This window comes from Cydia pomonella, chromosome 13, assembly GCF_033807575.1.
Source record: "Cydia pomonella isolate Wapato2018A chromosome 13, ilCydPomo1, whole genome shotgun sequence".
In the NCBI taxonomy this organism is placed as follows: domain Eukaryota; kingdom Metazoa; phylum Arthropoda; class Insecta; order Lepidoptera; family Tortricidae; genus Cydia; species Cydia pomonella.
This window is the reverse complement of record NC_084715.1, coordinates 13,190,697-13,213,955: the sequence shown is the minus strand read 5'-3', so window position 1 is coordinate 13,213,955 and position 23,259 is coordinate 13,190,697. Positions and strand designations below refer to the sequence as shown.

Genomic DNA, 23,259 nt, shown 5'->3' with positions numbered 1-23,259 from the left:
GCCTACAACTTATCTGCTTTGCCTACAGGTTGACTGGTAGAGAATGCCTTACGGCATTAAGTTCGCCTATTGTACAGTGTGTTTTCTTATGTGCAATAAAGATTAAATAAATAAATAAATAAATAAATATATTAACAACCGGGTGTGTTTTGAGGAAAATTTAAACACATAATGTGTAGTGCATGTTGCTTAGTAGGCATAGAGCTTAGAATATAGGCTACTGGCAGAGAAGCAAATCTCTTGCTTCTAAGATGAACAAAATACCCACTTTCAGGATGTACGAGTAAGTTACCTATCTGCGTTAAATCCATAGTACCTACTAGGTATTTCGAATAACATCTATATCGAAATTCGATATTGTTTAATATTTGGGCTCTTAATTCACCAACCACCCCGCCAACCGTACCCGTACCAACAGCACCCCGTACTTTGCGATTCGATACCCATCGTGATCACCAAATTCAAGAATATTGGAACCTATTAGAACCCACGGATTATCTTAATATAATCCAATCTAATACTACAAGTTAACCAATTGAGGGTTGGAATACTCTGACGAAGGATAACATAAATATATCATTAGTCATCACCATAATCTACCCAATCTATCCATGGTTGAGGTCTTGGTAGCTCAGATGGCAGAGCACTGGGCTAGTGATCCAGTGGTCGTGTGGAGTTCGACTCACGCAAGATTCACTTTTAAATTTATTCTAAGCTTAATAGCATTGTTCGCAGACGTTTCTGCTTGAAATTAATTTATCCAATCTAATTCTAATTCTAATCTACAATTTGATGAACACCTCTTGTACTTACTTTCATGCAATAAAAATTATGAATTATGGTAGATAGAAGTTGCTAAATAGGTTTCAATCTAACACCAATTTGTTGAATTCTCATCGCAGAATTACCGTCTTGAATAAGTACGATCGCAAGTAAATTGGGACGATGAAGTCAAAGCAAGTTTCAGGAGCAGTGAGCGGTCACATCACCAATTCCAAATTATAATTTAGTTTGCATCCGCGCTTCGGAAGATTGTAGTGAGTTAATTAATGATTTTTACTCGGCGAGGATCTCGTATGATTAACATCGCAAACTTTCAGTTCTTGCGTTAATCTGGCAATTTGGAATTTCTTCGTGGAATATAAGCGATGTTTTTTTTTAATAATAAATATATAAAGTGTAAGGGACATATATTAGGCAAATATAAACCTTTTGTAAATAATATTGTGGACAAAATTAGATCACTCTCATACAAGCTCGTCCCCAGAGACGATGATGATGCTGTACATATACCTATGAAATGTAAACATAAATTAAATATCACAGATCGTATTAGCAATATAATTGAATAGGGTTGTTTCCATCTACAAGTCTTAGGGCAGAATAGTATCCCAATAAATTCTTATGGATTATAAGAACATGTTAAACTACCTTTAGTGGACCTCTAATGAGCATATTTCTGTAAATATTGAATTTAAAATATCTTTTAACACACGTCACGTGACCGAAGTCGAAACGACATTGAAGATTCTGATGACGTCACAACTCACGGTTTGACACTGGGCTATAACCGCGAAAATCTAAGTTCGTCATTGCGGGCATTTTTCTCTGTCATTCTAATTACGTCTTAGTAAGAGTAAAAGAAAAAGATCCCACAATATACGATTTTCGGGGTAGGCCCCCCGTTGTCTGTTCCAAAGAGTAAAGTAAGTATACAGGCATTATACAGGTCTGTTCTCATACAAAATTTAATGCTCAAGCCGTAACCATTTGGTGGTGGGCAATTAATTGAAGCTTCGATATTTGCACTAAAAATTAACATCATAGAAATGCTAATGGATAATAAATACTTTATGATATATTATAACTCATTATTACAGAAAACATATTTTATTACCTGGTTAAAAACCCACACGCACGCATACACAGCTTGCCCGCCACCTAAATGGCTACGGCTTGTGTATCAAATTCTGCACTGAGAATAGACAACGGGAGGCCTTGGTGTTACGTGTGTATGTACCTATATAATTACTTTACTCTTTGGTATGTAATAGGTATGTATATAGTTATGTGTCAAACCGTAAACTGTGACGTCATACAATTTTCAAAGAGCGTTTTGGGCGCGAAAGCATGGGTCAAAATATATTTTGTTAATTTAACATATTTAAAGCTGTTTTTAGGGTAAAAGTTAAATTTTAGGGCAATGTTTGGTTAATATAGAATGTATTACTAGCGTTTCAAAAAAATGGAAACAACCCTATTAACTAGCAATATTTAACAACATTAAAGACTTACAATTAAGTATATAGGATACCACTTGCAATGCATCATCTCATTATTATCTACTGGCGTGAGCGAAATGCGCTAGAAGTGATATCAAAATAATATTAAGATCGATTTGTAAATGTTTAATTGGCTTCCGGAATGGTTATTATTGGTTGGCATATCTAGAGATTCTAGAGTGAGAATACTTAGGGACAAATGACAAATCTATTTGGTATTTGGGTAGATGCGTTTTTCGTACAACTATATACTTCCATGTAAATAGGTTTATCAGGCAAGGAAGGCTATTAGGTACTCTGCTTTTCTATCGCACTAACATTTTCGTACCGAACGAGTCCCAGGCGAAAGTAAGCCGGTGGAAGCCGATAAACCGGCGCGGGGCTCGACGGAAATACTATAGGTAGCCTGTTAACCTGGTTTCTGAATGAAAACATTACCTTCCTACGACGAACAGACAAGAAAAAGTTCATGTAAAGTGTTACTCATAAACTCAAAATCATTGTCGTTTTGTATTTACTAAGCTTTTTCGCTACATTCCGGGAAACCCATGTTATCGGCTACGACCGTAACTCGGCGGTGGATGCGTTAAAACGGTTTCAAACTTAAATTTTTCATAAAGCCGAATAAAGGTTAATACTGAATTACTTAATTTAATACTCACTTACCACCTGACTTTGTTCTATTCAAACTAGTGCAAAGTTAGCTCATATGTACTTACACAATTCACGATTAAGCTACTATATAGTTCGCATGTTTATGTGCCGTGCAATATAATAATAAAATCGTATAAACAACATTTTACATTACTCAGCTACGAAAGACCTGATATGGGGCACTCTAGGCACCATAAATCTTTCAGGCAATCCCTAGGGCCCGAGCCATGCAACTGGCAACCGCATACCACGCGTCACCTTAATGGTGATTCACACAATAATGGGAAATGACAAACTGTCGCCATTAACAGGTATCAAAAAAATTACAATTTTGTTTTCATTCTTGTAGATGTCAAAGTTATTTTTAGAGCTGGACACTCGACCGTATAAAAAGGTAAGATTTGTTTTTACTTTATTCTGAATACGATCATGAAGCTTAAATATCCAAGCTTTTAAAAGACTTGTCAACGCTACGTTTACCCGAAAAATACAGGAAAACATAAATACGTCTACTCACCATTAGCCTTACCACGAGCTTGACAATGAGCTGACACTAACATATTCACTAGGGTGTGCGCAACTTACTTTGTGAGATGTATAGAAAGGAAGTTACGCAAACGTTAGCGAATATGTCAGTCTCAAAACCATGGTTGCTGTAGGTACTAATCTTTATAATAACTATACACTGCAATTTTAACGGCCTCCTACATGCATTAGCATTAGTTCGAATTATCGAACGTACACTGACATCAGAATGATATCTAAATGATGTCATTAGTGTTGTAATGGAGAAATGTTTGTCTGTGTCTAATATAGTGTCAATTGACTGTTGACTTGACAGCGATTTCGTGTTCCGAATCCCTACAACACCAGTTGGGTCAATAACCATGTATAACTAAAATAATTATTATCGTTCTCGAAGAACGGGTATAGGTGAACCGATTGTTTAGTCTTTCTTTTCTTTTTTTATATTATTCCTTGCGTATCCAGCGTCACTAACCACGCTTTGGTGTAATTCCAGTAGTCAGGATTTCGCGTTCAGTTTTGTTAAATGTCCTGGAATTGTTCCTCTGGCAACATTAACATAGAGGCCTCGGAGGGAAGGTTGGTCTTCTGTCATTTTGACTCGGATTTGCTTCCCTAGAACCAGCCCAGATATCGGGTTTTAATATTTGAGACAACTTTCTCCTTTTTGCTGCCCTCGAAAGGTGCTTTGTGGTTCTTCGGCGTCCTGTAAGGACAAATCAGGCGCGTCCTGGGCGCTCTGGAGTTGACATTTGTTCATGCGAAAACTCCGACAAGATGATTTTCCTCCGACAGGAGGTATCTACTGGGGGCGCGGCATTTGATAGGCCAGATCCCGTACCAGTCGACCTGTACAGCTGGTACTATCCAAGGGAGCTATTGGAACCTCCGGCCAGCCTGTTAAGAGAGTCGTCGACTGCCACTACTGAGCAGCTAACTTTTTCACCTTTATCTAAACTTGATTTAAACTACTAACCTACCTTTTAGTTATTACCTCTCATGGAATACGGTTATTATAGCGCAATCGATCAAGTGTCACCAGTACTTCAATCCTTTTATTCATATAAGTAGTTTAACTTTAATTAGCCTGAACAAGAGTTTGTTAATGTTACAATATTTGTTACGTATTAATACTTAGTTGAACTTTAATAAGCATGGCAAATAAATTGTTTGTCCACTATCGGGTTTATTTGTTTGGCCTCCTTCCAATACTATATTTAGTGTTTATAAATATCTATATTATATATAGTCGTTTAGTACTCACAACACAAGTCTAGTTCGTATTGAGCTTACTGGGCCAGGTCGATTTGTGTAAGATTTTTCTATAATATCTACTATTTTATTTAATTGATTGCAAAACAAAGAGCGATTCTTCTCTACCTTTAGCGAGCGAAAATAAAGAAAGTTAATCTCTTTCTCCCGTTCTCCGGTACTTACTTTCCCGTGTTTTTCCAAGATTAAATCTAAGAATCCCATTTTACTTCCAAATGTTAAAGAAAAAAAACTGTAAATCGGAAAAAGTACGTCGTAATTTTGTCGACAAGTATCATCAAAGTTCATAAAATTCTAACAAATATTGAAATGTTACAAGGATGTTCATCGAAGTTGGATTTTTCTTCCGACATGCGTCAGTAACTTTTTGATCGATATTTACTTGCTAAAGCCGTAGGCGTATGTAAATAAAAAATCCCGCTAGCGTGCCAAACAACCATATATACATTCCAGTCTAACGTATCAATATAACTTCATTTCTTCATTCATTATTCATTTGGTTGAATAGCAGTCGGATATTCTGAAATGACCGATGCGTAAATGTAGGAAATTAGTTCCGAAAGGTATGTATTTAATTTAAAAGGCCATGTGAGGTGGTCGCCGACGATTTTACCGCACGCTGCTCGCTGACGGCCCGAGGCTAGCCATGTTCCTACTGCTTTCCAAATGAAGGCGAACTTTTTAACAAAGCCAACCAATGTAACTAGCCATTTCCTCAATCATCACTATTAACAAAAAGCAAAACACTTCTGGACACAGGCCTCACAAACGATACCCACTTCATCGGTTCACCTTGTTGGGAGTCAACTCTTGCTATATAATCTGGTTCGCTGTCACCACTCAAAAACATTTCTGCCGCTTAAGCCAAGCAACTCGTTGTGCTGCCGAAGATCTTGATGCCTTTGTGAATTTTGGCTAAATTGTAGAGATAATATTCACTACGATACGCCTGATAAAGACAAATTGTCAGCTCGATATCGGGAAGCTTTGGGAGTAATAGTCCTGCGGTGGCACGGTCCACAAGCTCGCATTTAACCAGCCCCATGTGTAGGGTACCTCTTTACACGGAAATTCAACCTATGTGTTTCGAAAACGGCAAACGGCGAGTATTTTAGAGAGGAATTATGTTGGTCATTAGCTATTCCTGGCTTTTCACGAGTGCATCAAATGTATGAACTGAATTATTAAATGCTAAACTTTACCAGTCGGAAATGCTTTAACCTATATGCCAAGCAGGCGCCTAGATCGCTCTTTAGCGATAAGACCGCCTCTTGTCTGCCTCTATCTTTCATAAATTGTTTTTCTTTAAGCTGTATCTTTTACTGAGGTGTCCCAATAAAGAGTATTCTATCTATCTATATAGATGTGCCCGCGATTTTTTTTAACTCTTTATTTCTGTCAAAAACGCATTTTGACTTGTGACATCTATTTCTGTTGGTTTTCCTAGATTCAAGATGCCATTGTGGTGATAGTCATCGTCACCAACCTATATTTGCCCCCTCTTTTTGTACAAGACTGTGTTATATGGAGCCCCACGCTAACTCAATGCGGGTTGAGAACTTTACTTACACCTTTGAACCCAGGGATGCACAAGTCTAATTAAGTCCGACGTAGTTCTACCTAATAACACTACTTACGGGCGCTCGTTAAAGCTATATGTTAATGCGTGTCAACGTAACGTGCTAATGAGGAACTGGAAATAGAGTTTACTACTGCACATTACTTTTATAAGCCATTCAATTTTGACAGCAGGATATTAGTTCCATTGTATTTTACTCAAGAGTTAGTACGCAGTCTTTTTCTTAACAATTTTTGATTAATACGAGTAAATACGGAAAAAACAACAGGGCTCTATTAAAAGTAATAGGTAGCTATGACAAGTATTTCACATATCAAAAGTTCACAGTTAAATTTTGCAGGTCAAGCATTTGCTCCTCGTGAAGAAATAGGACTCCCAATATCGCTTATTTATTTACGTATCTGAATTCACAGTTCAATTGATTCGCCTTGTTGACATATAGCAATAACACCTAAGGCCTGCGTGGCACACGGTGACGTACATCGAACGGCTATAGTTCTCGTCGTAAGCCGCTAAAACTGTGACACCATCTTTCCCTGGGGCTAGACACAATGTCTAATTATCTCGGACGTATAGTTCCACCTAATAACACTATACGAGCGCTCTTAAACATGTCAGCTAACTTGCTAATCTAGAACAATGAATAAAGTTACATAGTTTCTCGGTGCATTGCATACTCTTGAATGAAAAAGAATTTGGACTAAACTGAAACAGATATTTTGGTGCCAGATTATAGAGCGTTATTTAAACAAAATGTTGATAATCTTATACCTTTAAACGAGCAATTCTTGTATATATATATATATATATCAGGGATCTTGGAAACGGCTCTAACGAATTCGATGAAATTTACTATATGGGGGTTTTCGGAGGCAAATCTCTGAAATTATACTTGTAATTGTGTAGTTGGTACTTTTTTATGTATTCTATAAAATATATTCCACAAAAAATTAAGAAGGTAACTATTCTTAAGAGATATAAATAAATGTACCGCCTCGGTAGAGAGCCTATATTTATATGCCTAAGACCAAATAAAGTTAAAAAGACACAATTTTGTTAAAATAAACAGGTAGGTAAGTATTGCGGATGTTTACAACTGCCAAATAGTTTTGCGCATTTCTTAACTGTCTTGTTTTGCGTCTAGAGCCTTTAAACCTATAAATTCAGTATTTACAAACAGATAGCTTATTGTACTTTTGAAACCCGATGTATTCCACATATACATTTACTAGCCACTTTGTACAGTCAGCGTCAAATACTTTGTAGCAGTCAAAGTGGCCAAATAGTTCGGTACACCATACTAAATATAATTTGGTTGCTACAAAGTATTTGATGCTGACTGTACCTACATAGTAGATATGCCACAGATGATAAAACACGTCCCCGATTATTATCAAGTACGACCATCCGTTCACCCACAACTTAAAACAGTACCCCTAGTGTAAATAAATTCGATTTCGAAACGTGACGTACGCGTTTGCGTTTAGTCTCATTTTGTATTGGATTTAGAAAGAGCGCGCCAAGCGGGACGTTTTGGAAACTCAAAATCCTATATAAAATGAAACTTAACGCAAACGCGTTCGTCACGTTATGATGTCGATCAAATTTACACTAGGGGTACAGTTGACTACAAAAATAATCCAGTAAAGTACCTGTGCCAAGCAAGGCCCATCGTTCCATAAAAAATTTTTTTCTTAAGCTTAATATGATCTTGTATTTTTGTCTATGGTACTAGCGAACATGGACTCAAAATTCAAACACGTTCATAATTATATCATATAAATTTTGAAAGTAGGCAAGCATAAGAACCAAAGCAAATTCCAATGTGTACTAATGCAGAACCGGAGATTGGTGATGGCTGCACGATGCATTTGAGACAGGTAGGTATCTGTCTGTTCTCACCCCTGATCCTGTCTATTTCATTCTAACTCATAAGAGGGAGCTTGTCGGGTCCGGGGCTATTACATTTTATTTAGGGTTAAAAATATAATAAAATATATAATAATATATATGGTGCTGTATAATTTAATCTGTGGAACATAGTTTGAGGCGGAACTCGTTCTAGATACACGTAGTAGACACAAACGCAGCGGAGTACACGGGAATTCAGGTCCTATTAAACTACTATCTAGCGCATAATGTACTCGTACTGTTAATAGTCTCACCATAATTTACTACCATGTTACCAGCTCCACAACTAAACAGAGGTCTTGGACAATTATGTTGAGAAATTGTTGGGTCGCCTTTACAAATTGTAATCTAAGTAAATTCATTAATCTGAACATGTAGGTGCCTACTTTTTCATTGTTTCTATAAAACTTAAACTAGAAATAAGTTTAAACATTATCAATAAGTAAAAGATGTATTTTATGCACAAGCAAAATGGTAGAAAATCTTTAACCCGAGTACGGATTTTTACTTTAAAACCGGCCAAGTGCGAGTCGAACTCGCACACCGAGAATTCCGTACAAACGTGTAGGTATATATTATTATATGAAGTAACTAAAAATTTACGGTTTTCGCAATTTTTCCTTTATCTGTGCTAATAAGACGTTACTTCGTACCAAATTTCAAGATTCTGAGTTCACGGGAGTAGGTTTTGATTCCCTTGCGAGTGTCGAAAATGTTCGGCATAAACGGCTGTATCTTTTGATTGCGTTGGCTTTGAAGTTTGATTTTTTCACAGCTCCAATGGACAGTAGACCTGAGTATTTGATATAAATTCCAGCTTGATACCTTCACACCTTCCTGAGAAAAAGGGTCTTGACAGACAGTCAGACGGACGGACAACAAAGTAAAAACCATCTCCGCTTTGAAAGTTGGTTATCAATGAAGCTACCGAGTTACATAAACGAATCGATTAATTCAGTTATTTATAAAAATTGCTGTGTGTTTCCACACTACGGTGGAGAGGAACACGCGACACAATCATACATGTCATATATTTAAAACCATAACCCTAATATGCAAATGAACCTTTTAATAATAATCCTAAAGAATGTTCGTGCAATATTGAGCAGTTGAAGGCATTTACATGTTCAGTAGGGTATTATGCTCTTTGTAGCTTTGTCTACAAAGGTTTGTTCCTATAGGTATTGTTTTCTTTATATACCCCAGTTTACCGATCATTGGTGGTTAAAAACAGGGCTATAACCGCGAAAATCGAACACACATCATTTTTCTCTGTCGCTCTAATTACGTCTTAGTGAGAGTAAATGAGAAAGATCCCCGCAATTTGCGAATTTCGGTTTTTGCAGTAGGCCCCCAGGGTGCCTAGCCAACGTACCAATCACTCTTCCTACGGAGCGTTAACGATTGAAACGTTGGCTACGCACTCAGAGGTTGTTGAACAGCGTTTAGCATGTTTTACCGGGCCGCAGATCTTTTACACACTAGATGGTACATTATAAATACCAGGATGCCGATTTGATCTACCAAAGGAATTAGATTTAATTTTGTCGTCTCTCGCCCGTGCACCTTTTTACTTATTTTAGTGTAAGCGAGATGCGCTACGAGTTAATACATATCAATAACATATTATAAAGTTCAATTTCCATCCTGGCTATTATATCAGAGGCGAACGGCAGCCAAAGGTGGCAGGAAAAGACTACGTTTTCGTATGCCGTGTTGGGGCCGAAAGGCTGCTTGCCGCCACCACGCACATACGCTGAAATAATACTATTTACTTATATGACCACTACTGCTCAATATAATTTGCATTTACGTACCTAAATGATCGAGGCCAGAGGAAAAAGAGACCAGAGAAGCATAGAACTGAAAAATGTATCTTAAGTAATTAAGTTGGTGCACTGCATGTCTAAGGACCATGATTCTAAAGGTGCTCCCACATCGGTGATATAATGTGTTATGTTTATGTAACTTTATGAAACATTTGTTGTATAAATTTTTATCCTAAATTGTAACAAAAGTTACGCATTGTTATCATGTTATGTAACGTTGTATAACTTTTAATGTTTATTTATTTTAAATGGACGAAAGTGAATAACGCAGCCATACTAGCAAGAATGGCCAAGAGCAGGAGAGAGATGGCAAAAGTGGTTGCCGACATCCGTTAGGACATGGCAAATAAAGAAGAAGAAGATTATAGATACAAGGAATTCCAACAGCTATAAAAGATACATTAAACTTTTTAGATGTTATACAATTTAAAAGATTGCAACACTTACAAATACTTTTGTTGTAAAATGTTTTATAACATATTAGATATTATAAGCATTCCCACACTGAACACATACTAACACAAGTTGTTGTATAACAAGTTAACAACTCATAACTTTTGTTACAATTTGTGGTAAAGTTATACATCTATTTTGTTGTACAACATGTCATGCATTTTTACCAATGTGGGCGCAATTTAAACACGAACCGGAACGGACACCCCGCCCCGTAATTGTATGAACAGCGCTAACTGGCGCGGGCGCGTGCGACGGATTTGGCCTGGGAGCAGGGGCCCTACCGCGAAAACCGAAATTGGCCAATTGCGGAGATCTTTCCTTTTTACTCTCACTAAGACGTAATTAGAGTGACAGAGAAAACTGCCCCCAATTGACGAACTTTGATTTTCGCGGTAGGCCCCAGGACCCGCGAGCGTGCGCACGCGGCGGGCGTCCGCGTCAGCTAGCGGAGGCCCTAAGCGTAAATGCTAAACACACATCGTCGTTACGCTTTCTAAAGCTTGTATGTGCTCGTTGAATGTTGGTTACCTTGGAACAAAATACATAAGGTTTGCTTAATTTGATAAAAATCGCGCATTATATTAGATTTGGTAAGCGCAACTACGCGATGTGAAGTTCATGGAAGGCAATCCGTGGATTCCAACTGAGCAACGCTCTGTAAAACGTCACAAAAGCCGGACATCAGTCGGATTTGAATGAAATTCGGAGTTTAAATGTAAAAGATTTAATCCTGTTGACGTGAAATTATATTTGTATCTATTGTGTTTTGAAGGAAAATTTAAGTTTTAATAGGCAATTATTAAGTTTCCGTCAACAAATCTTAATTAAGTTGCTACGCTTTCTTCATGGAAATTGGAATAATACTTTAGCTATAATCAGTAATTAAAATAAAACCACTTCAGAATATACGTTCATTTTAATTGAACGTAATTATACACCAATCTTTAACGTTTAAGAAACTTTTTTTTTTTCAAAAATATATGGTACATTTTATACGTTATACGTTCGTTGTTTGTCTTCTTTTATTAAACTCGATATATTCTTCAGCTGTGTATTCTACGCGCGTGTAGTCGGTATATAAAATAAGTTTTGCCAGATTTAAGAAATGAAATGTTATGAATTTTATAACATATTATGAAACATGGTTTTCAATAAATCAAACTTATGTGGGTTATCCTAAAACGCACCAACATAGATGAAACCGACAATACTTAGTACCATATTGGTTTTGCAAAAAACGTTCCAACTCCACACGTTACCGTGTATACGAATACATATAATTTTCCGAATAGCAGTTACGTTTGAAGTAAGTACAAACTTAACCTTGCAATTTTCTCCATACTCCGATATGGCTACAAACTGCAAATATAACTTTTTCATCAAAGAAGTATTGAAATATTATGTTAATGTGATATTTGTAGAATCTGGTTACGCCTATTTTAAGGGGCCACAGTACTGGCAGTAGACGGAACCCTGTCAAAGTTGTATTTGTGTAGCAACGGTTCTATGAATTGTTTGTTTACTTTTATGTATGTCAGTCGGTCAATAACAGTTCTCATGTAAACACTGAACTCATTTCTAGTATACACTTTCTTGGTTTAACTGTGCTATAGATCTCTGCTAAATAGTGATAGGTTGTTCAAGATTGAAAAATCTGTAAATAAGTGCAGTGACAGTGAACAGTACCCATATCGTGAGATTATAGGTTCACTGATGTATCTCTCTACGGGAACAAGACCTGATATTACGAATACCGTGGCTGTATTGAGTCAATTCTTGGATTGCCCTAATGAGGAATGTTGGAATGCTGGAAAGCGTGTGCTGCGATACCTAAAGCATACAAAACAATATGGACTTGTTTACAAAAAGACAGGTAAATCTTTGCATGGTTACTCGGATGCTGATTGGGGAGGATGTTTGATAGATAGGCGTTCTTATTCCGGTTATGTTTTCATGTTAGGAGGTGGATGTGTGTCGTGGAAGTCGCAGAAGCAGAAATGTGTCAGCACCTCAAGCTGTCAATCAGAGTATGTAAGTCTAGCCTTATCAATGAAGGAAGCTATCTACTTGAACAGCTTACTTACTGAAGTTGGGTTACGTAAGTTTGCACCATTATCTTTACATGTAGATAATCAGGGGGCGATTTGCCTTGCGAACGATCCAATGTTTCATTCTCGGAGTAATCACATTGACATAAGGTACCACTTTGTACGAAGTGTATTAAAGGACAATAAGAGTATTGAGTTAAAGTACTTACCGACCGACTCAATGCTCGCCGACATATTAACGAAGGCTCTGCCTAGAGAAAAGCACTATATGTGCATGCGTGGTTATGGCATTGCTTGTTAATTGTTTATTTTTTTATAGTTGTTCTTTGATATCACTTTGATTTGTTTTTATATGTTTTATTCGTGTTACCGTTTATTTTGAATATGCACATTAAGGGGGCGTATTGAAATATTATGTTAATGTGATATTTGTAGAATCTGGTTACGCCTATTTTAAGGGGCCACAGTACTGGCAGTAGACGGAACCCTGTCAAATTTGTATTTGTGTAGCAACGGTTCTATGAATTGTTTGTTTACTTTTATGTATGTCAGTCGGTCAATAACAGTTCTCATGTAAACACTGAATAAATTTCTAGTATACACTTTCTTGGTTTAACTGTGCTATAGATCTCTGCTAAATAGTGATAGGTTTATTCCCCACAAGAAGTGTACCTGCTAATGTATATATACCGTAATTTGTCATTTATTTGTGCTGTACATTCTTCCCTTGTCAATCTTATGGGTTTAAGTCAGTGAGAAGAAGGAAAAAATTGATACGCAAGAGCCAGTTTTCTAAAATGTTCTTTGAAAAAATGACCCCCATATTACGTGTGAAAATAATTAAGGTTGTTTTTATTAGATAACAATAACATAATTATTATTACCATATTCAGTCATCATTATCATGTTTATCAATCCATACTATTGTATTGTTTCACATTTTATATGGTGGTCATATCTACATAAATTTGGATATCAATGTCTGAAATATGTTAAAAGAAACTCATGTTAAATTTGGTAAATCTTAAAGCCCGTCGAATATTGTTCACGCCTTGTACGCTAAAATTACTGTGTTGTGGGCCGCCGGTATATTCGCCGGGCTTCAAAACCAATTCCGACTTGTTTGCGAAGGAGCGCCAGCAAATAGACGAGAGTCCATATTCAGAATTGAAGATTATATACCAAACTAACTCCAATTCAATGTGAACAAGGAGTCGTCACTGCCACTTCCAGGGCGCCAAGCAGTGGCAGTGAACGGAGAATAAGTATAACTAGCTATAGCCACAATACGTACTGTTGTCGCACACCGAAAGAAACTGTCGAACATTTACCGGAAAACGCAGTGTAAGAAGGCTTCTAACAAGGTGTATCTCTCGTCAAAATCACAAAAAAACTGTTCTTTCATCTCATATGAAAGACGATAATAATGCTCGCCCATGCATCAAAGACTCTCGTACACATGCATTGGCTCTAGACTAAATAATCACACGAAATAGTTTAGTCTCATTTTTACTCTTCAGATCCACTCGAGAATAAGGCCCTGGTCAGGTGTACGGGAAAACCGTTTCGTAGGTTACCTACGGTGAAATACGCAGCAATACCGATTTTTGATTGGCCGATACGATACAATGGAACATTCGAGTGTTTTGTTAATCTTATAAAAGTCAGTGCTGTTAGTACTTCGTTTCGTTACTGCCGTCGAAAAATCTATTACGAAGGTAAAAAATACCTTCTACACAGAACAGTGCTGAACTGCTGATGGAGTAAGAACACTAAACAAGTAAACAGTCGTTTGCGGGTGTCCTTTGTTGTTGCCCGTCCCTTAGCAATGTATCTTACAAGATACATACTTTTTCTCAAACATGCAATGAAATATTGATGTTATGTTCCTTATAATAGGCTGCGAAGTATGACGTTTCAGGTGCGGCTAGGACAAGAGGTCGTTAATGGAATTTCATACAAATCTTGCAGGCCTAGGCTGGCAAAGTCCTCTTTTATATTTCCATTCCACATAAATTTGTGGCACAGGCATCATGACATACTGCCACTAATGCCACTATGCGTATTAAAAAAAAACAATAAACGATTTGGTATGTACTTAGTGCAGTTTTATTTACACACATCACACACACACACACATACACACACACATCACATTTTTTCTTAGCCATACATATACACATTGAAATTTCATATAAATATTAGGTAGCGGCAAAAATGTCTACTCAAACGTGTCTCTAACTGTATAGAAAAAAAAGGTTTGGCGGGAAACTTGATAATTTTTCCCTATAATTCTATTTTATCGGATTTGATTTTGTTGTTTGTAATATAAATAAATAATTGTTTTGCTATAAATAATTCAATATGAGTTCGGACAAAACTACCGACTAAGAAATTTAATGATTATTGATTACACCCCACCTGAATTAAGGCCGAAGCAGAATTGGTATACAGAACTTGCTGCCGGAAAAATCAAAGGCGAAATATATGGTTACTAATGACAATTTTATAAATTGGAAAACCAAAAAAAGCCCACAGTTTCTCAGAACACGTGTTTTTGGCATATTGTAAAGAACTGGCGGAAACAGTCTTCAACATTGTGGGCATTGTACTCCATGCTTAATGTTTTATTTACTAAGCATCTTTTAACCCGAAATTAATGGTGTTTTAGTATTTTAAACTGCAACTCGACAGTTTAGACTACAACGCTTAATATATAAGTTTAGTTTATCTACATATCTACCGACAAGTACCTATTGCTATTGAGTTCTGATTGATTATTGAGATTGAGAAGAGATTATTATTTAATTTTGGTTGCAACAAATTGAAATTCTAAAGGTTCGTTCAGAAACGTGATTTCGTCCTTTTTAGGGTTCCGTAGTCAACTAGGAACAGTAGGAACCCTTATAGTTTCGCCATGTCCGTCTGTCTGTCTGTCTGTCTGTCTATCTGTCTGTCTGTCTGTCTGTCTGTCTGTCTGTCTGTCTGTCTGTCCGAGGCTTTGCTCCGTGGTCGTTAGTGCTAGAAAGCTGAAATTTGGCATGGATATATAAATCAATAAAGCCGACAAAGTCGTACAATAAAATATAAATGATTAAATTTTTTTTAGGGTACCTCCCCTACACGTAAAGTGGGGGTGAAATTTTTTTTTTCGCTTCAACCCTAGAATGTGGGGTATCGTCGGAAAGGTCTTTCAAAACTAATAGGGGTTTTCAAGAAACATTTTTTGATAAAGTGAATATATTCGGAGATAATCGCTCCGAAAGAAAAAAAAAAGTGTCCCCCCCCCTCTAACTTTTGAACCATAGGTCCAAAAAATATGAAAAAAATCGTGGAAGTAGAGCTTAAGAAAGACATTAAATGAAAACTATCAGACATGATCAGTTTAGCTGTTTTTGAGTTATCGCAAAAAGTTTTCCCTTCATAGTAAAAAGACTTACTTTAATTAGGTACTGATTATGCAAATTTGCCTATTTGTTTAACTCGGGTGAAAGGTACCGTTTCATCCCTTGGTTAACAATTTACTATACTTTAAGCTCCAGTTTAGCTTGTTGTGACGGAAGAGTAACTACGGAACCCTACACTGAGCGTGGCCCGACATGCTCTTGGCCGGTTATTTGAAGTAACATGATATTAAATATAAATTTAATAAGTATCTGTTTTCTATTAAAACCAAGTTAAAATATAGCGAATCAGTAATATACACACGTTAGTTTTAGTTTTTGTCTTGTTTACTTATAATTCCTTTAAAAATAAAACTTAGATTTTTTTGTTGTTTATTTCATTGCATGTTTGAGAAAAGTACTATAAATACCTCGGCGGGAAATATGGGGTTGCCCACCTCAGACCTATCTCTCTATGAGACCTATGTCTATATGTTTTCGGCCGGTAACCCCTTTCGTCCCGGCCTTTGTAGTAATGTACTATTACACTCACTTTTGTATTTTTTCCAAGAACAGTTTCTTTGGTCTATTACACAGGTTTGAATACAGGATTTTTTTAATTTGCCAAGAATAGGGCTAACTAAATAAAGAGCATAACTATGTTATGATAATAAATGTGACGTTCTCAATTAGAAGGTACCACATTGTCACTTACCTAAAGGACGTATTTTACTCGTATCTTCATACGAATAACTTGTTAGCTTATGGAAAGCGAGAATGCGGTACCTTTTGCTTGAGAACGTCATAAATATTTATTTGTTGTATAATAAAATACCGTTATTTAAATATTTATCAATTGCCGCTTTTTCATCTTGTTAATTTTAACGTCAATGTTTACATAACTCCTGCCACTTTTTTCTGTAAAGTGGTGACTCAATGACTTTTTCTGTAAAGTGGTGTAAAATTAAATAGTAACTAATTAAATTAAAAATTAGATAAGCTAAGAAATATTTATTAACACAAATAAAGAAATTAATATTTAAAGGAACAGAGAATTGGGCTAAAAGGTCCTCAAACACCTAGTAATTAAATTAAAATAATAACATTTAGGAAAATATTCTAGAATAAATAGGACTCCATGTTCGTCTCCTCAAAAACTATCTCGACACCGAATTTCCTGCTCACCGAGCAACATTTCCTAACCATCACAGTTATCTACATAAAACAGTCAAACTTATATAATAAGATAATAACATTAATAACTTTCAACTCACCTACCAATTAAAACTTTCGTGATATCGTCATATCCTCTAATGACGATATAATTGTATTATGTGAATAATAATCTTCAAGCGACTCTTGTCGTACTGATTAGAAATGATTACAGGCATGTCACTAACAAGCTCCACGGGTATCTAATTGAGAAAGCAAATTAATCTGCAGTGGTTATAGTGGCAGTATTGGTTGCTGTGACTGTTGTTATATTAATTGATTTCCCTTTGAAGTCAACTACACCAGCCCATTAATTATTAGTAATAACCTTCTAACTGAAATCCTTCCAGTAGCATCAACTTATATTTTTAACATAATTATAATCACAATTATAATTATAAGCATGAAGTTTGGAAAAAGTCCGGGAGCGGATGAAGCACGGAAAGTTTGATACTGGTTAAGCGCACTCTATTACCCCACCTTACAAAATTGTTGAATGACATCCTACAGCCGGGCAAAATTCCAAAAAACATGTTACATTCTAATATAATTCTGCTTTATAAGAAAGGAGACCAGAATAATAATGGAAATTATCGCCCCATTACCCTAGTGTTCCACATATAAAAAGTATTAAAACTATAAACTTTGTGTGTCAATTTGATAAACATCAACCTCCAAAGCAAGCAGGATTCTGTTATTTACTTATTTGTATGTAGGTATTAATTCCCTGATTTAAGACATTGCATTTTACACAGAGGTTTAATAATTATCGCTGTTATTAAATATGTTACAGCGGGTCACTCACGTATTTTAAATCGTAAACGCTCGACATGTTTCACTCCGATCCGAGGAGTGTCGTTAGGAGCTTGCGTTGACGGACCGGCGCAGACTGCGGCCGATGACTCGGCGGAAATGTTCCGGCCCGTCCCTCCTATATAGTTTCTCCTGCTCCTGTGAGCAAGGAATCATATATACACCCGGACTGTTCAAAGGCTCCTTCGGCGAACGCAACACCTGTACGCAGTATCTCCGGCGTAATAAGAGTCCGATTTTATCTGTCACGCCCTTAATGTATGGTAGGTATAGTAGCAATATCTCTGCCGTAGTTAAACGGGGACGCGCGGATGCGTTCATATTCTGCGCTATCCAAATACTGCGGATCACAAAGGTTCAAGGCCCGATTATACAGTGTTCTGAGCACAGAAATTAAGTGTCACGGATGATGGTGAAAACCTGCCCTCAGATATCGATCTGTATGTGATGGTTTACCACTGCGGTTTGTATCCGTCCACAAGGTTTACGCATAACCAAGACATCCAGAAACGGCAGTTTTCCTTCATTTTTCTCCTCCACTGTGAAGTGGCTCTTATGATGCCTAGTATTAAGGTGCTCCGTGAGAACCCTTAGGCCGTTTTTCGAGACAATAGTGAAGACGTCATCAACATACCGCCACCAATATTTAGGTCGAACAGGCCCGCTATTCAAAGCATTTTCTTCAAACCATTCCATAAGATATTGGCGGTCACAGGAGCTATCGGTGAGCCCAATGTCCACTCCATCAACCTGAAGGTAATATTCCCCGTGCCACATTAAATATCCCGATTTTAGAAATAAGTCTTTTGCTTCCATGTACACGGCAGGCAAATTAGTCTGACTCACGAGGTTAGAAATAATCCCAATAGTCTTATCCACCGGCACATTGGTGAACAGAGACGTGACGTCAAAACTCACCATGAGTTCGTCCCAGGGACCGGACCCGCTTACCCTAACCCGTTCAAAAACCCGGGTTATTGTAAAGCTGTGTTCCAAAAACCGCTTCATTTCGGTAAGCTTTTGATTGGCTTACCGGTTAAGAAGCTAATCCTTTTATTTGAATTAATTCAGGTTAGCGCTTACCGATATTAAAAACCCGGGAAAGGGTTATCGCTTCAAGCGCTGATTAAATACGAACAAGCTGTTTTAGCTTTTACGTAAATTGCATATGGTCTATTAACGTAGCGCCCGACGCGAAACACGGCGGTTCCATTCCCTACGTGCACGTGCGAGTGCGCGGCGCGGCGCGGCGGCAGTCGGTATTTGTCAAAGGCTTTGTAATTAGCCGACCTAATATTGCTAATTCAAACAAAAGTGTACGTTAAGTCAAGTAGCGCACAACGTAGATTTCAAAACACATGCTAAGGTTTAAGGCAAATTACCTAATATGGTAAGGCGTTGCATTGATTTTGGTATATTTTTATTTAGTACCTATTACTCCTATTATTGTCACTTTCTTTATCGTTTGCTGTCTCTGCACATCTCGTGTGTCAGTGGAACTCATCAATGGCTTCTAATAATTTTATCGAGTTAGGGCTCATTTTAAAGGTCTTGACGAGTTCTTTACGATACACATGGTGGAGAGGGTCTGATGGTGGAATCGGAAGGTGTCGATGGAACTCATCGATAACTACTAGTAATGCTATCGAGTTAGGGCTCATTTTAAAGGTCTTGACGAGTTCTTTACGATACACATGGGGGAGAGGGTCTGATGGTGGAATGGGAAGGTATCGATGGAACTCATCGATAACTACTAGTAATGCTATCGAGTTTGGGCTCATTTTAAATATGTTGACGAGTTCTTTACGATACACATGGTGGCGAGGGTCTGATGGTGGAATCGGAAGGTGTCAGTGGAACTCATCGATAACTACTAGTAATGCTATCGAGTTTGGGCTCATTTTAAAGGTCTTGACGAGTTCTTTACGATACACATGGTGGCAAGGGTCTGATGGTGGAATCGGAAGGTGTCAGTGCAACTCATCGATAACTACTAGTAATGCTATCGAGTTTGGGCTCATTTTAAAGGTCTTGACGAGTTCTTTACGATACACATGGTGGCGAGGGTCTGATGGTGGTATGGGAAGGTATCGATGGAACTTATCGATACCTACTAGTAATGCTATCGAATTTGGGCTCATTTTAAATGTCTTGACGAGTTCTTTACGATAGACATGGTGGCGAGGGTCTGATGGTGGAATCAGAAGGTGTTGATGGAACTCATCGATAACTACTACCTAGTAATGCTATCGAGTTTGGGGTCATTTTAAAGGTCTTCATGAGTTCTTTACGATACACATGTTGGCGAGGGTCTGATGGTGGAATCCGAAGGTGTTGATGGAACTCATCGATAACTACTAGTAATGTTATCGAGTTAGGGCTCATTTTAAATGTCTTGAAGAGTTCTTTACGATACACATGGTGACGAAGGTCTGATGGTGGAATCGGAAGGTGTCAGCGGAACTCATCGATGACTTCCCATAATGCTATCGAGTTTAGGCTCATTTTAAATGTCTTGACGAGTTCTTTACGATACACAAATGGTTGAGGTTCATCATTTTTGAAAACCACATTTCCTAAAACCTTTAAAACGACATCCATGACAACTTTTATGACAAGTTGCATGGCCGCCATCTTGGATTCCAAAATAGTCATGACTTTCGAAATCCGCACTCCCTAAAACCTACAAAACGACATCCATGACGACTTTTATGACAAATTGCATGGTCGCCATCTTGGATTCCAAAATAGTCATGATTTTCGAAATCCGCACTCCGTAAAACCTATACAACGACATCCATGACTAATTTTCTGACATATTTCATGGTCGGCATCATGAAATCCAAAATGATCATCTTTTTCGAAATCCGCACTCTCTAAAACCTATAAAACGACATCCATGATGACTTTTATTAAATAGTATGTGGCCGTCATCTTGGCTTCCAAAATAGTCATCATTTACGAAATCCGCACTCCCTAAAACTTATAAAACGATATCCATGACGACTTTTAAGACAAAAAGCATGGCCGCCATCTTGGATTCCAAAATAGTCATGATTTTCGAAATCCGCACTCCCTAAAACCTAAAAAACGACTTCCATGATGACTTTTACGACAAAATATGTGGCCGCCATCTTTGATTTCAAAATGGTCATCATTTTCGAAATCCGCACTCCCTAAAACCTATAAAACGACATCCATGATGACTTTTATTAAATAGTACGTGGCCGTCATCTTGGATTCCAAAATAGTCATCATTTTCCAAATCCGCACTCCCTAAAACCTATAAAACGATATCCATGACGACTTTTATGACAAAAAGCATGGCCGCCATCTTGGATTCCAAAATAGTCATGATTTTCGAAATCCGCACTCCCTAAAACCTAAAAAACGACTACCAAGATGAGTTTTATGACAATATGTGTGGCCGCCATCTTTGATTTCAAAATGGTCATCATTTTCGAAATCCGCACTCCCTAAAACCTATAAAACGACATCCATGACGATTTTTATGACATAGTACATGGTCACCATCTTGGACTCCATCCATGACGACTTTTATGACAAAAAGCATGGCCGCCATCTTGGATTCCAAAATAGTCATGATTTACGAAATCTGCACTCCCTAAAACCTATATAACGACATCCATGACGATTTTTATGACATTATACATGGTCACCATCTTGGACTCCAAAATGGTCATCTTTTTCGAAATCTGCACTCCCTAAAACGAATAAAACGTCATCCATGACGACTTTTATGACAAATTGCATGGCCGCCATCTTGGATTCCAAAATAGTCATGACTTTCGAAATCCGCACTCCCTAAAACCCATAAAACGACATTCATGAAGACTTTTATGACAAATTGCATGGCCGCCATCTTGGATTCCAAAATAGTCATCTGTTTCGAAATCTGCACTCCCTAAAACGTATAAAACGACATCCATGACGACTTTTATGACAAATTGCATGGGCGCCATCTTGGATTCCAAAATAGTCATGATTTTCGAAATCCGCACTCCCTAAAACCTATAAAACGACATCCATGAAGACTTTTATGACAAATTGCATGGCCGCCATCTTGGACTCCAAAATGGTCATCATTTTCGAAATCCGCACTCCCTAAAACCTATAAAACGAAATCCATGAAGACTTTTATGACAAATTGCATAGCCGCCATCTTGGACTCCAAAATGATCATCATTTTCGAAATCCGCACTCCCTAAAACGTATAAAACGACATCCATGACGACTTTTATGAAAAATTGCATGGCCGCCATCTTGGATTCCAAAATAGTCATGATTTTAGAAATCCGCACTCCCTAAAACCTATAAAACGACATCCATGACGATTTTTATGACATGGTCACCATCTTGGACTCCATCCATTACGACTTTTATGACAAATTGCATGGCCGCCATCTTGGATTCCAAAATAGTCATGAATAGTCATGATTTTCGAAATCTGCACTCCCTAAAACCTATATAACGACATCCATGACGATTTTTATGACATAGTACATGGTCACCATCTTGGACTCCAACATGGTCATCTTTTTCTAAATCTGCACTCCCATAAACCTAAAAACCGATTTACATGGCGACTTTTATGACTTACTGCATGGCCGCCATATTGAATTCCAAAATCGCCATCATTTTCGAAATCGGAACTCCCTAAAACCTAAAAATGATGATTTTTATGACAAAGTGTGTGGCCGCCATCTTACTAAAACCTGTTATAAACCGGATACAAATAAGCATCTATATAGTAAGTCAACATTAACGAAAAGTACTATTGCGTCGGTAGTTACAATATACCTATCGAATGAATTACGTAATGCCCATCTCTCCCGCGGTGCCGCAGCGGCGGGGGAAAGGCGCGGGAGAGGGGTAAGGCTTACCCTAAACCGAAAGGTTACCGGTTAGTACACGCAAAACACAAACCGAATCAGCTCCTGTAAGCGGTAACCACTTGTTAGGATTAGGTTAATCTGAATAATACGGGTTATCATTATTGTTGGGTAACCGGTTGAACGGGTTACCCAAACGATTAGCTTATCGTATGAAGGGGTTACCCATTCCGAACGGGTAAGGCAAATGAACGGGTTTTCCGGTCCCTGAGTTCGTCCTCCTTTAGTTGGATATTCTGTAGCAGGTTGACGAAATGCCTCGAAACCTTTACATAACTCGCAGACTTGCCTGTGAATTGTCGCTGACTGTACTTTTCCACTTTACCACAGGGAACTAATACTCATCTGCTACACCACCTTATCTCAAAGAGCGTTTCAAGTA

The 23,259-nt window shown here is 37.6% G+C and overlaps 1 protein-coding gene across 1 annotated transcript; it reads right to left on the bottom strand.

Moving 5' to 3' along the window:
* Window positions 1-18,009: 18,009 nt before the first annotated feature.
* Window positions 18,010-18,885, bottom strand: LOC133524569 (uncharacterized). Its single transcript, XM_061860653.1, has 2 exons — window positions 18,421-18,885; window positions 18,010-18,102 (listed from the first exon to the last, which is right to left on the bottom strand). Exons 1-2 carry the CDS (start codon window positions 18,883-18,885, stop codon window positions 18,010-18,012), a joined length of 558 nt encoding a protein of 185 aa, XP_061716637.1.
* Between the last annotated feature and the right edge of the window lie 4,374 nt (window positions 18,886-23,259).